This window comes from Lagopus muta, chromosome 2 (assembly GCF_023343835.1).
Source record: "Lagopus muta isolate bLagMut1 chromosome 2, bLagMut1 primary, whole genome shotgun sequence".
Taxonomy (NCBI): domain Eukaryota; kingdom Metazoa; phylum Chordata; class Aves; order Galliformes; family Phasianidae; genus Lagopus; species Lagopus muta.
In genome coordinates, this window is record NC_064434.1 from 81,635,243 (window position 1) to 81,649,707 (window position 14,465).

General features: G+C 41.6%; 1 protein-coding gene across 4 annotated transcripts in view; it reads left to right on the forward strand.

The window, feature by feature from the left end:
- DAAM2 (dishevelled associated activator of morphogenesis 2) overlaps positions 1-14,163 on the forward strand; it is a 185,667-nt gene extending 171,504 nt beyond the window's left edge. For all 4 annotated transcript variants that reach the window (XM_048935124.1, XM_048935123.1, XM_048935122.1 and 1 more), the window contains 3 exons: positions 3,345-3,476; positions 10,883-11,053; positions 12,716-14,163. In XM_048935124.1, coding sequence (XP_048791081.1) covers positions 3,345-3,476; positions 10,883-11,053; positions 12,716-12,931 — 519 coding nt within the window. In that variant the 3' untranslated portion in view covers positions 12,932-14,163. The remainder of the gene's footprint in view (positions 1-3,344; positions 3,477-10,882; positions 11,054-12,715) is intronic.
- The last annotated feature ends 302 nt before the right edge of the window (positions 14,164-14,465 follow it).

Here is a 14,465-nt window from a genome sequence, read left to right on the forward strand (position 1 = left end):
GTGGCAAGAGCTAGAAATTCTCACATTTGCTCCTTGTTTATGCTTTGGATGCACGTGTGTGGCTTTGAACAGTCTCAAAGTGTTTGCCTCCCCTCTGTGAAGGTATATAAGGCACCTTTCATATGTCCTAGCCACAGAGTAACAACACCATCCCAGAGAAATTTTCTGTTTTTCAGCAAATGCCCTTTGCTGCCTTTGCTGTTCATTCTGCAGTTTTTTCCTGTGGAACTGCTGGCAAGGGGACCAGTTGCTGGGAATCTTATTGTGTGGTTTCTGTGAAATGATTATCTATCTACAAGAAACTAAACCAGGGCTCTCCAGTCTTTCAGATCTGCTATAAGACAGACAGCGATGACTTAATTTTCCTTCCACCTGGCCTGAGTTTGGTTTGGATCCTGGGGGCAGTGAAAAAGTTCCGTGACCTACCAGCCAGGCTGTCTGGCTGTCTCCAACAGTTTATTACCTAATTAGCCAGTGAGCCTCCTGGGAAAAAACAAATCTTCCAAACCTTGATTGTTGGGATAAGGGAGAAAGCAGCAATGGGAAGAGATATTGCTGCGTTCACTAGAAGCCATGTTTGGGAATTAAAAGTACCTGTAAAGTGAAAGCTGACATTAAGTTCATGACTTGAAGAGAGGCCCAGTTCTGGCTGAGGCAGGCAATCCCCCCTGTTGAAATGTGAGTACCTACTTCTGTTTTACTTTCTGTGATTGGGTTATTTGTCCTCTGCCTTTGCAGCCAATTTTTCTTCTCTTTCCTATAGATGGGTTCAATGGGCAACCTTTCTTCCCATTCAATCTCTGTCTTCCCCCCTTACCCTTCTTGCCATGATATTTATCATCTGGGATTGCCAGTACCTCCCAGTCTGCTTGCTCAGTTTGTGGTTTTCTGGCATGTAAAAAGCAGCACTACAGCAACAATAGAAGATTGCTGTCAGGTGGAAGGGGGAGGAGGGAAAGGTGTGATTCTTGATTCCTGTCCAGTGTGTTCTCACCACAGCCTTGGCTCCAGTGACTGAGAAGTTTCTTCAGGGCCCCTTAAGAATAGAAAGCTAAAAATAGTTTCACAGTCAGATGTTCTTATAGGTACTATTAACTTTTTGCTTTCCTGGATTTGTAGCTTTTTAGTAAAAATAAGATTCATTCCTTTGTTAAGACATTCACATAGCTATTGCCTAATGTAAAATGCTCTCAAAAGGACAGCTAAGTAATTTTTGATCCTCTCTAAATTTGGAACTGAATTGTGTCAGTGGAATTCTTCTCTCGTACAACAAGGAGATTCTGACCAATGCTTTGAGAACCCCCTGCCATGTTAAATCTTTTCATACGTCTGGAGAACCGGTAGCCCAGACTGCCAAGAGCAGTGCTAGCATCTATTGTTACACTATTATGACTAATATAAGTCAATTTCTAGAAGGTTTAGAAGAGTTTCTTGTTTGCTGACATCATTCTTGGGCTGATTACATAATCATGCTGGTTACTTCTGTGGGCATTTTTAATTTGGAAGAATTACTGTGCAGGGAAGGATTGAATTTGAAATTGAGGATTAGACTACCTAATTTTAATTTTGCTTTGAAAAACATTGCTGTCTCGTAGCAGTCCCAAATGCCACAGATCTCAACAGTGTGTGTAAGATAGAAGAACTACTATATGTAGCTACTCAGGGAGTGGAGGGAGTGGGAGAATGGTGAGAGCGGATGTAGGAACTTTGAGCTAAAATTAGCTTATAAATCAGAATGAGAAAGTGTGGCTGAAAAAAAAAGTGTGTAATCCTCAGAAGATGACGTTTCTTGTATTTGTAAGATCCAGTTCAGAGGGATTATAGCATAGAGACAGTGCACTGCGAAGTGGTGTAATAGAGTAGTGCTCTTGGGACAGACCCTGATGATGTAGTAGAAAAAACAGTGGAAAAGAGGATGTAATATAAATCAGGAGAGGCAGCACTTCTTTAATGTGGATTGCTCTCTAGACACCTACTCATTGTTTTTCTGCTGCTTTTCTACCTTGTGGTATTTCCTTGTAGTGGTTACATTCTCTTTCCAACTCATGTCAGAAGAGAAGAGATAGCCCATCTAATTTTAGATTGTCAATGACCGGAGTAATTCTTTGCATTCGTCAACAACATGGAGCAATTCCCAAGGTGTTTCTCAGCATAAATTCTTATAAAACCACTCATTTGGCTTGTGAACCAGCCTTCTGATGGCTAGTAACACTGAGCACCAAACATACATGTAGCTAAAGTTGCAGCCAGCACAAAAATATTTTTTTCCAAAGGGAACAGAGGGTCAGATCATAGCTTGACCTGCTGTTTCATGCTGATTTCCCTACAGGGAAAGCAAGACCTTATCATTCCCACTGATTATTCAGCTGAGAATAAAATACCAGATTACCATTTCATTGTTCCCTTGAGACCATTGGCTGCACACAAACCAAGCACAGACATGGGAGAGTGCCAGTCTTACGAGAACTTAGTCATTTTAAGAAGCTTTGTAGCTTTTTCAGCGCCACAAATGTGGTGACTAGAGTATGGGAAGGGATAATATCAGTAATCTTGGCTCAATATTAAGAACTTGAGCCAGAAAGAATTATTTTTATTTTTTTTTAGTAGCAGATAAACAAAGTTTAGTTTTCTGTTGCTCCATTTTTTATAAATCCATGACTTTTTGGTAACATCCAAGCAAATGCTTGCTCGTTAAGCAGGGTGCTAGCAAATGTTGTTTTCCAGCTTGTTCTTCTGAATAGATCCAATTTTGGCATCTTTTTTTGATGCTTATAAGGTGCTTTTCAGAGAACTAAAGAGGATAGGAAGCACAATCCGTAGATAAGGCACATGTGTGTGCACTGCTCCAAGAATACAGCCTTTTGAGCCACCATGCAAAGAAAAGATGGAGAGAAACTCACAATTAAAATTTTCCAGTTCTCCTACATTCCTTATTATTTTTCATTTTGCATAGAATTTGTCATTCTGTGTAGAGAGAAATAAAACACAAAGCGAAATTTAAAAAGAGAAACAACATCTGGAGTATTTTAAGTACTTGATACCAAGGTTACTTTAGAAATTCAACACATTGGTGGTTTTCGTGGGAGTGGTGGTTACTCTAGGATATAGGAAACCATAACTGAGGCTTTCTTTCTTCCCACGTTAGGCTTCTGTCTCACATTGCGAGGCCAGAACCTTGGATTTAGTGAGAAATGGGTTTCTGAGTTAGAATTTTGAATTAGTGCATGAGGTTTGGAAACAGAGCATGCTCTGTACTGAGTGAAATATGTGAGCTTCCCCACTCCCTTCTTTCTCAGTGAGAAGTCTTTGATGATTGCCTGTCTGTGTATCTTCTTCTCTTTCAGGAGCTGGATTATCAGAAGAGACGCATACGGGAATCAGGGGACAGGTTTGTTCCTGTCATGAGTGATTTCATCACTGTTGCCAGTTTCAGCTTCTCAGAGTTAGAAGACCTCCTCAATGACGCTAGAGACAAGGTATGAATACCTTCTGAAGCGTTGATTGAGACAAAAGCATTCATCAAAGTGAAAGCAGGAATTTTAGATACTGGAAATGGAGTAAAAATGATAATAGACACTGAAGGTGTTTTAGTCTGAAGTTTCTGTCTTTTTGTAATCTGATCCGTAGCAATTTACAACACATTTCAGGATTAAGAGAACATGCAGTGCTCTTACCTGCTTTTGCTAATCTACCCTAACAGATAATGTTATCTGTGTGTGGCATGGAACTGTGATGGTGATGTCAGTGCTGTTATGTTGAAGGAACTGCCTTTTAACCAATCTCTTGAAAGAGTTCATTTGGTAATCAGTGATAGTGACCTCCAATTCCACCCTGCTCATTCAACTGGGACCATTTGCACTTCATTTCTTTCCTTTAAAAGTGCACCTTTGAGTAGCTTGATAACCCTGAATACCTGATCTTTTCCACTTAGACTTCTTTGTCACTGCTGGTATTTCACTGCAAGGACAGTGATCCCAAACATTCACGGTTTGTCAGACCTTTTTGAATCCTTCTGACAAAGCCAGCACCGTGTGTGCTTACTCTTCACGTGCTGCTGTGATCATTTTGTACTTCTACTGTCTGCACCTCCATTACCAGATTTGCACAGCTAAGGAGGTGCTTGTTCTTTGCTGATGATTGGAATCTGGCACTAATCCCTCTGTCTCTCAGTTGAATGAGGAAGAATTTATAGGAAAAGATTATAAGCATATGAAAATGTTTAGAGAAGAGCAAGTTCTAAAGTAAACGGTATGTAATGGCAAATCTACCCTTGTTGGCTGGCATGTTAAAAGTACTTGGCTTCATGAAGCAAATGTGTTATTTCTTTTGGATTGAGTTGTTTCCACTCCTGGTGTCAGTCCTTGCAGGGATACATAAGCAGTGTTAAGGGACCTGTTGCATTATTAATGAAACCTGTGCCTTTGGATTGCTAGACTTTAGATTTTGAAGGTTAGACAGAATACAGGCCAAGGATGTGGATATTAAGACTCTTTATTCATCTGATTACTCTGCAGTAATGTCATTTGGGAATTGCAAAGCATTTCCTTCCTGTGGAGATAATATTGGTAATATTGACTTGCAGATGCAACAGGGAGCTACAGGGTCTCAGCTCGAGCTAGCTAGAGCAAATGCCAGTGGGCAGTAGTTACTACTTCACTTTGAAGACAAAGCTTGGCAATATAACACTTGCTAGTATTGTGACAAAATTTTGTGGAGAATAATATGCCTAATTTTTTCATTGTTATCTTGTTGCTTGAGAATATTCAAACCACTTCCAGCATAGTAATGTTCACACTGTACTTGCTTTATAATCACAAAACCAGTATTTTACATTCCATGCCTTCACTGAGAAGAACGCGAGGTGCTATGGTTTGGAGGCTTCTATTTCATGGTTGGGTACATTTTCAACTTCATTACAGTTAGGTGCACATTTTTGGAAGTGAATGACTCTCCTTGGCTTTTGGTTTGATGTTACAGATAGATGTGATCCTTTCCTTTGACACACAGAGGCTTAAAGGCCAATGTGATTTGTTTATGATGTCAGTTATGGGATAAAAACCAGCAAATGGTACACATCTAATAGCAGTGCTGCTTTCCCTGATCAGAAACTTGCAGAAAAACTGTGTTCTTTTGCTTTAAAAATAACCAGAAAGTCTCCCTGCAGATGGACCAATATGTCTGGAAGTTGTTGCACACATTTTTAGCCATAGGCAACATAACGCCCTTAACAAGAAGAGATGCTCTATTTTAATGACTATAACATGCTTAGGAAATGTTTCTCTACCTTCTCCTCGCTATATTTGAATGCATGCTTTTCCAGCTTCTGCTCAACCTATGGCTTTGGCTCTTGCGCTGGCAATAAGCTGCTTTTGGACTCCTGAAAGAGAACTGTCTGTTCCTTACCAATGCTGAGCTATTTCTCATGTTTGCCTCATATTATTTTTCCCCTCCCTTCTTCCTCTTTTTCCTCTGTTTCTTTAAAAAAAAAAAAAAAAAAAAAAAGTAGAAAATTTTCAACAAACCAGATGTGCTTTGCAAAGCCTATAACATCTTCCATTCTCAGTGGTCTCTCTGTGTTTGTTGAATCACAAACTTTTTTTTCTTTTTTTTTTTTAACCATGGAAACATACTATAACTAGCCAATTAAAGGGAGAGACTAAAACATCTGATTATCCTCTTCTTTCTTCATTTCTCAAAGCAAAGCAAATAATAAAAAGAAAAAAGTAGTGGGAAAGGGAGGGCTTTTAAAAACATCTAAAGGGGCCCAGGAAGAATTCGTCTGGTTCACAGATTTATTAATAATAATGAAGTCCTAGTTTTAACAGCTGGAGTTGGATATCTTTCTAAATATAGATGTGGCTAATTGATTGCCATGAGTTAATCGGAGCCATGTTTCCTCAGCTGGCATTTAAAACAATACAAATTATCTTTTCAAACCTGGGAAGCTTTTATTTTTGGAATATTGTGTACAGGCAAAAATCATTTCAGTATTGAAGTTTTGGAAACCCTCCATTACAAGGTGTGGTACTGGCCTTCTCTATGGAGGATATTTATCACAATCCCACACTTTTGGTTTGTTTTTTTTTTTGGCTTTCTTTCTGAAACAGGATTATTTACTGCTAGTGGTCATGGGGAAGAAGTGATATTTTAAACTTAAAGGGCCAAATTGTCAGATGGAGACATCCGTGTTTGCAGCGGAAGCTTTGTAACTGTACTTCATGCAGTAAACAGATGGCGGAGTGAAGAAGTGATTGAAAACTTAGACCTACTTTTTAAATAGGCTCCCCGGCACAGCTGGTTCTTGTTCTTTTTGTGTTCTTCTCACTTTCAATACCACTTTATAAAGGAATATATAGATTAGATCAAGGGATAATGCTTTTTGCCATTTCCCATAAACTGGAAGTTGTGGGCAGGAGAAAGTGAAATTCTTTTCACCAGTTTTTACATGTTTTAGCAGACAAAAAGCTGACTTTCTCATTTCAGGAAAAAAAAAAAGTTGATTTTTTTTTTTTTTTTGTGTGTGTGTGTGAAAATTCTTCTCTTAGTTTCCTGTGGGGAAGCAAAGATGTCCAAGGGGAGTAACAGTGTCTTCCCATTGTGTGAATTTTATTTTCTTACTTGAATATAGTGACATTTGCCCTACATGAAACTTTACAGTATCCTTGAATGCTGACAGATACGGACATAACTATTGCTTTATAACTCTTCTACTTTGTGTGAGGTTTATAACAAACCCATTTGTGAAGTGTTCTGGATCCTCCTAGAAGAGCTGTCAGCTTAGTAAGGTAGTATCATTCCTATATAGTTGGTAGTCATGTCGTAGCTGCATGACTCCAAAGGGGGTTGGGGTTTCATTTTGAAAATCAAGCCTATGTTGCTCTACAGAGGCACAAGGGAAGTTTCAGTTCAGGCAGCGCTGATGGGGGGGGTAGGAAAAGTGTCCATCTCCAGATTTTCTCATGACATCTACTGTGAGTCAGAGTGTTTATATTTATCATGGGAGAGACTTGAATTCGGAATCTGCACGTGCATTTAATAAGCTTAGCACATGTAGTAACTGTTTTGAAGAGCAGCAAGGAGGTGAAAGCCAAAATCCGTTCAAGAAAATAGCCATTAATGGCAGAATGTTATGAAAATAATGAAATACTGCACTCTGAATGCCATTTACTGTGCTCTTCAGTCATTCGTTTTTAGAGACTGGTGTTTTCTGTCAGACTCTGAGCCGGTGGATAAGGAAGAGTTTGGGTCAGAGACTGAGGAAGTCAGGGCAAGGTACGTTTATGGGCAGGCACTACAGCCTGCTGTCAGAAACAACCATTTGGTACATAAATTGTGTAGCTCCTGTGTGTAGAACTGCAGATTCAGGGCAAGATGGAACATAACATATCAGAAATGTCTATAGTGCTTGTATCCAGATTATAATGTAGGTACTTCCAGAGTTACCATTCAACTCCTGGGAGAATCCTTTTACAGATCTGAAGTTGCAAAGAGAGCTAGGCACAGTCCTGCCTGAGATTAGTGGGTCTCTTTCTATTAACTAATCTGCATCTGCCCTATACAGGAGAGCAGAATTTTATCTGAACTGCCTTGGTACAGATTGGAGTCTTTGCAACAGCAAACTCAGGATTGTTGTCTGGGGAAGACGGTTCATGTTGCATGATATAATTCGTTTTTGCATTGGCTTCTCCACTGATAGTGGACAGCACAGACAGTGGGAAATTTTTGTTGTAGCTTTTTTTTCCTCCTCCTCACAGAACCCCATTTCCAGTGCTCCTCTGCCACTGTTTAACATTTCAGTGGCAAGCAGAGCCAAGAGTTTGCACACTGCTGTCCTGCTTTTCCTCTCCTTGATGAAATAGCTTTTTAAAATAAACAACTGTCTAAGCGATTTGCTTTGGCAAAGGGATAAATTCAGTGGAAAGTTTGGCAGAGGGAGCAGAGCTGGCACTGAGCTTACAGACCTGTTATATCATGGAGCTTGGGGTCCCTAATGGTGTGGAAATGAATTTTTTAATGAAAAAAAGATATACCATCCTTTATTACATGAAACTGAAACAATTTTCCATCTTGCTTTTGTATGCCATCTGTCCCCAAATGACTTATGGAATAAGCAAGTTTCAAACTCTGCTCAATGATATTATAGCACATCACAGAATTCTGGGAATCATAGAATAATAGAATGGCATATGTCGAAAAGGACCTTAAAGATCATCAAGCTCCAGCCTCCTGCCATGGGCAGGGTTGCCACCCATCAGCTCAGGTGGTCTTGGGCTCCATTCTATTCTGACCTTGAACACCTCCAGAGATGGGGCAAGTGTTGTGCATGAGGACTGCACTACCTATTTTGCAGACTATGCAGTGTTATACAGGGAGGCATTCTGCACCTGGAGCAGCTGAATGACTCATGTAGGATCACACAAAATTTGTGGCAGTCAGCAGAAAAGTGTGCTGAGGCTCAGAACTGCTAAGGTTGCTCAATACTGCTCTGCCTGGAGCACCCTGAGCCAGGAGGGCAGCTGTTAGGTACTGTGCAGCACACTGACCCTCATCCTGCACTGATACTTTGACAGAGCACACGTGATGGAAGGAACACAAGGAGGAATAAAAGCAGAGCGGTCTGTCGTAGACACTTTATATTCATGAGTTTCTCTGGAGGACTCCTAGGTTGTTTGGTCCTTCCAGCACATCAATACTTTTCCTCCTTTCTGTGGCAGGGAGGACACAATGTCAAAAGCCCCTCTGTGGCAAGAATTAGCTGGCGCTGGCAGATGGTGCCAGACTACGTGCGGAACATTTGCAGACGACACCACCCTCTAATGGAGACTTCCATATATGTAGCATCCAAGATCCTCAGACAATGACCCTCTCCTCAGTCTCCTAACTTAAAAGACTAGGAAACCCCTGTGGGGCTAATAAGCCTTCCTCCTAGCTGCTAACTCCAATTGTTGCTCGTAATTTGAATTTGTCCTTTTATTTTTTTTTTCTTTCAGTTTTCATAGGGATTAACCACAAGTTAAGTGAGAAAGGATTCCAGATAGCACACCTACTGTGACCTCTGTGTGCTCAGGCAGCTGAGGCAGTATATTTAAGTAGACATATATTGAAAGAATATAGAGAGGAAGACAGAGGTAGTAGGTGTGTACACATGTATATATATATCTTCAGAGGTTTCAGTGAACAGATTTAAACAGAGAAGTAGTCTGTTGCTATTTCCATATCCTGAAATCCCTCCATGACTTGCTGCTGCTGTAGTGCTTCCTTCAACTCCTGCCATGTTTGGTAGCTCAAAGCAACTTGCATTCCTTCCAATGCTTTTTTTTTTTTTTTTTTTTCCCCCCAGATACTTTGAGTTTCTTTGTTTGTTTCTGGCTGAGAACACAGCCTTTATAAAGAAAAAAAAAAAAAAAAAAAAGCTTCAAACTGCTTTGTGGGCCTGGCAGTGAAAGCAGTGGAGGGGAGATGCTGGATATCTCAGGCTGTGCCAGAAGGAAGCTGCTTTCCTTGGAGATTTCTTCCCCCTGCAGTTAACTGGGAGACATTGTTTGTGCTTTACCTGGTACGGAGCCAGAGGGTTTCATAAGTCCTGCTTCCAAATTCATTTTATGCTTGGGATCTGAGCCTGGACTGTTCTTATTCTTTTCCATTCTGCAAGAGCACCTAAGGAAAGGGAAGCTGGGCTGTCGTGGTATGAACTGAATAGACACAGAAGATTATTGGAAACCAGTCCATTGCTTGGGAGAGACTGGTTTTGTTTTGGTGAGCAGGGATGTCTGTGAGGATGCTGTGTTTTTCAGTGCTGGTGCATGAAGGTGCTAGGGGAACTGCACATCGGGGCAGCGTTAGAATCAGGAGTGTATCTCTAGTTCTGTCAGTTGCAGTGCAAAGGTGTATGAGAGAGGGTGGTTGGACAGTGATGCAGTTTTGGGATGTGTATGGCTATATAAGAGTAGATATGGGCATACGTGCTGTATGCAGACTATCTGTGCATGCAGTTGTTACATCTGGGTGAGTACAGGGACATGTTTGTGAGTATGAGGGAGCAAAGAAGAGAGTACAAGTACTGCAGGACTTGTGTCCAAGAGCCAGGGTTGCTGCGAATTTACCATACCCAGATCAGGACAGCCCTGTGACTGAAGTCCTGCCAGTTGGCTCTCTCCACGTGTCCTGCAATCTCAACATTTCCCTATTAAAATAAAAGCCATTTGTGATGTATTCACTCTTTTAAGTTTGCCCTGCAGCCCTGGCTGCTTTCCTTGTCCCTCTCTCATGCTGTGTCTGTCCATAGTCTCCTCTCTCCTAGGCAACACTGACTCAGGATTCCAGAGTGATGGATGACATAGTAAAAGGCTCCTGAGAGGATATCTATCCTGAGAGGATAGGCTACAACGTTATTATACAAAATCTCTAAATCTGGCCCTTTTAAAAGTGAAATTGAGGGGGAAAGAGAAGGTGGAAGGGCTAGATTGGCTAGGATGAACTAGAATTACTTGTTTGGTAGTTGTTCCCCAACTAGCTTGTTGCCTTTCATGCCCCTGCTGACCCACAGCTGCAGCTGAGATGTGGCCAGATGGTTGCTCTCTAAAATAGCTCCATCAGCCTCAGACATTGAATACTTTTTTCTAATGTGAGTGGATGGATAGTGCTCCCCACTACCATTGTCCTGTGTTGCCCAAAGAATGACCAAGAGAGCAGATTCTCCAGGACACAGGCACCTGCCGTAATAGAGGCACTTTGGTTACTGCATGGGGAGGCAGTTTCTTCTCTGCACGTGAACACTCAGGGGGTACTGAATTACATGTGTAGTTATGCATAAGCTTTCCTCGCTGTCTTCAGTGGATTGCCTGCCTAATTGTTGCTTTTGTGTTTTCTGCCCCTTTGACAGTATGCCAAGGCACTGAAGCATTTTGGAGAAAATGAGGGCAAGATGCAGCCAGATGAATTTTTTGGCATCTTTGACACTTTCTTACAGTCATTTGCAGAGGCAAAGCAAGATCTGGAGAATATGAGGAAGAAAAAGGAAGAAGAGGAGCGCAGGGCACGCATGGAAGCCATGGTGAGAACTTGGGCAAAAGAAGGCGTTTTACTTCATCATCTGTTCATTTCTCAGAGAGAAACGTTGACAAAGGCAGTTCAAGTGCTGATGCCCTGTCACTGTTTTATGTCCTTTCCTTTGCCACCTCTTTGTCATCTTTCTCTTCACAAATGATGGCATTTTTCCTGGAGGCTGTCAAAAAAGAATACTTGCAGTTTGGCTTCTAAATCTCTCTTCTTTTGAGTTCAAATATCCAAATCTAGTCCTGTTTTTTCTGTCAAGGTACTTTGCAAGATGGTGCTGTCCCTTCATGGAGCTAGTCTGCCTGCTTTCAGACTGCTTGCTCTGTGTAAAAGTTCTTGGAGTGAGGTCCTGCCAGCTGGGCAGCTTCCACTCAGACTGTATGATCATCTGCTGTGTTCTTGTTCCCTGACAGTGTACTGTGACACAGTAAATGCCCTACTGTAGTCTGCACTGGCAGCTTTAATGCCTTGATTACAGAGGCTGTGTTAGACCTTGATGAGGCAAGTGAGCTTTTCTGCATTGTTAATTTTGCTCTTGGAGACCAATGTGTATAACCCCAAGGGTTCATGTGAACCAGCCTCCCCTTCTAATCTCAGGCTTTCCTGAAAGTGAGAACAGCCCAGCTTTTCCCTTGTCCTTCCACCCTGCCAACAGTTTAACCTCGGCTGTTGCCTGGCTCCTAACTGAAGGCAATTGCTACTTGTGAAGTTTGCTTTGCCAAAAGAACCCTTTTACTCCTTTCAGAAGAGGAAAGAGGTAGAACTCTAGGACGCCAGCAGACTTCTTGGAACTGTTGGACACAGAGATAAAAGGCCAAGATTTAGTCTCAAGTTTCCTCTCAGCCAGCAGAGAAAGTGTAGGAGCCCCCTGTTAAAGCTCTAAGAAGCTTCAGTAGGCCTGATGTACTGAGAGGTTGCTGTTTGCTTATGAGAAGAATTCTCCTGCAACATGGGACTACTGCAAGGTGAGCCACCTGCATCCTGGGAGCCATAGCTGTGCCTTAGTACTTCCACTGATCTTGGAGCTGAGCAGTGTGTAGGATAATTGAGCTCCCTGGTGAAATGGTAAAATCAGCAGTCCTGTTTCATTGCTGTTTCTATTTATAATCACTTTCTCTTTCTGGACTCAAGGCAATATTCTTTCTTTTCCCCATCTCCACAACATGCTACACTATTTTTCTTGTCTAGTATGTTTAGCTTGTGGCCATCTGATGAATTCCACTTCTTATTTTTCTCCTTCTGAAGGAACATGACCTTTCTGCCTGTTTGAATATGACTACCTATGCCCTACAAGCAAAGCTGTTTATGATTCTAGTGGTGACTGGTTTGTGCAGAAGCATCCAGACTAACTTTAAACTCACCAGGTTAGATAACGTGAGCACAGCTGGTACTCTTCGCCCTGGGGTGGTAATGCTTTGTGAGGCAAGCAGATGATGCTGCTCATTCCTCACCTCTTGCACTCTGGGCTCACCTGAGCAAGAGTAAGGAAGCGCAGTATGGTCTCTGTTGCCCTTGGAACACATGGCGGCCTTACGGGTAGGATCCTGATCCTTTTATTTCCAAACAGTACTAACACATTTTAGATGCTCCATACCACAATGTCTGTAGTGATCTGGCATCTCGGTCAGTGAATCCTAAAGACCTGTCTCTTTCTCCACAGCTGAAAGAGCAGAGGGAAAAAGAGAGGCGTCAAAAGAAAGCAAAAGCAGGAAGCATTTCTGAAGAGACTGGGGAGTTTGATGACCTGGTGTCAGCATTGAGGTCAGGAGAAGTCTTTGACAAGGACTTATCCAAACTCAAGCGTAATCGCAAGCGTTCGGGGAACCAAGGCTTAGAAACAAGCCGGGAGCGGGTGGTGACAAAACTAAATTATTAATTACAAGAGAAAGAAAAATAATCAACCAAAATAAGTGAAGAAAAAGAGCAGAACAAGGAAGATGAATGTGTGCAATGGCGCCTGGCTGACAGCTGCCCCAAAGGATTTCTTCGGTCTGTGGGTAGAGACATTACCTTTCCATTGATCAGCTTTCCTCTCATCCCTCCTCTGCGCTCCAAATTTGAACCATTATAAAAGTGCCTCTGTGGAGCCAGCAGGGTCTGCGACTGGGTCGTGCAGACCTGACAGATTTGCTTCTGGGAGTTGATTGTGTCATGAAAGGCCTCATGATGATGACAGAAAGTACTGGGCCTTGCAGACAGCCTTGTGGCTGGAGAAGGATAATTTTCTGTGTGCCAAAGTGAAAATGAACTATAATCTCCATCTTGCTGATAATAAGCAAGACTAATTTCAGAACAGTTTGGTAAATACCTGTTGCTTCTTCAGTAGCTATACTGGCCTTCAGGGTCTTGTCAAGATGTAGTTCTTGAGGTTACAAGGTCCCTCCCAGAATTGGATTTTATAAGCCATTAATCAGCATTTGAAAAATGCTTTTGATCTCATATTCTGTATAGTGTTTTTGTATGGCCTATACTGTCCAAAAGCAAGTGATACTCAGAAGGAAGTTGGAACAAAATGGAATTCGAAAATCAGGATTGACATAAAATACTTTGCCAAAGTCTTTTGGATTCTGCTTTTCTATAAACAGTTTTCTGGAATATATTGATGGTTGAGCCTCAAAGTTCTGAAATTCATCTACTAGGAAAGAAGTCGTGGCTTTTGTTTAGAAAACTGTGCCACTAACAGGTTGGGATTTCACCTGGATGGATGTGGAGCCTGTTGTAATTGCTGGAGTGTGGGAAGGAAAAAGCTGAACATTTCTTATCCATGTGTGCAAGATTCCTTAGTGCAGCCTGATGGAAATTGGAAGCTCCTGAGTATCATTCACAGGTCACAAGCGGGCAAAAAGCAAATGGGACTGCAAGCTGCAAGAAGTAAGACTTCTTTTCCACTTGATACAGGCTGCAACTGCTGTGGGAATGGACTGGTCTTTCTGCATAGCAGGATGATTTATTGCATGCACCCCAATCCTATCTAGGGTAATCACAGTTCAGTAAGATATCAGTGATGTCAAAGGAGAGCTGTACAGGCCACAGCCTTTTTCATTTAGAAGGGATTACTTAGCATGAACCAATGGAAGGTTCCATAAGGAAAATGGAGATTTTTTTTTTCCAGGAGGACACAAAGTCGTGTAAGTGAAGCAGGCTTTGGAAACGGGTTAATTCATAAGAAAAAAAGAAATTTGCGTTTACACTGCACCTACAAAGCACACAGTGAAAAAGCAGATAACCCCAAGAAGATGCTTGAATTCTAAATTTGATTTATCTTCATGGCTCTTGGAAGGGGATTCAATTCTGTGAGGTTCCCATGACCCTTTTTTTGTCTTTTTTTTTTTTCTTCAATCTTGTCATCCCTTTTGATTATCAACTCTGGAGAGGGAAAAATGAAAATAAATAAATTGTGATGGATTCTT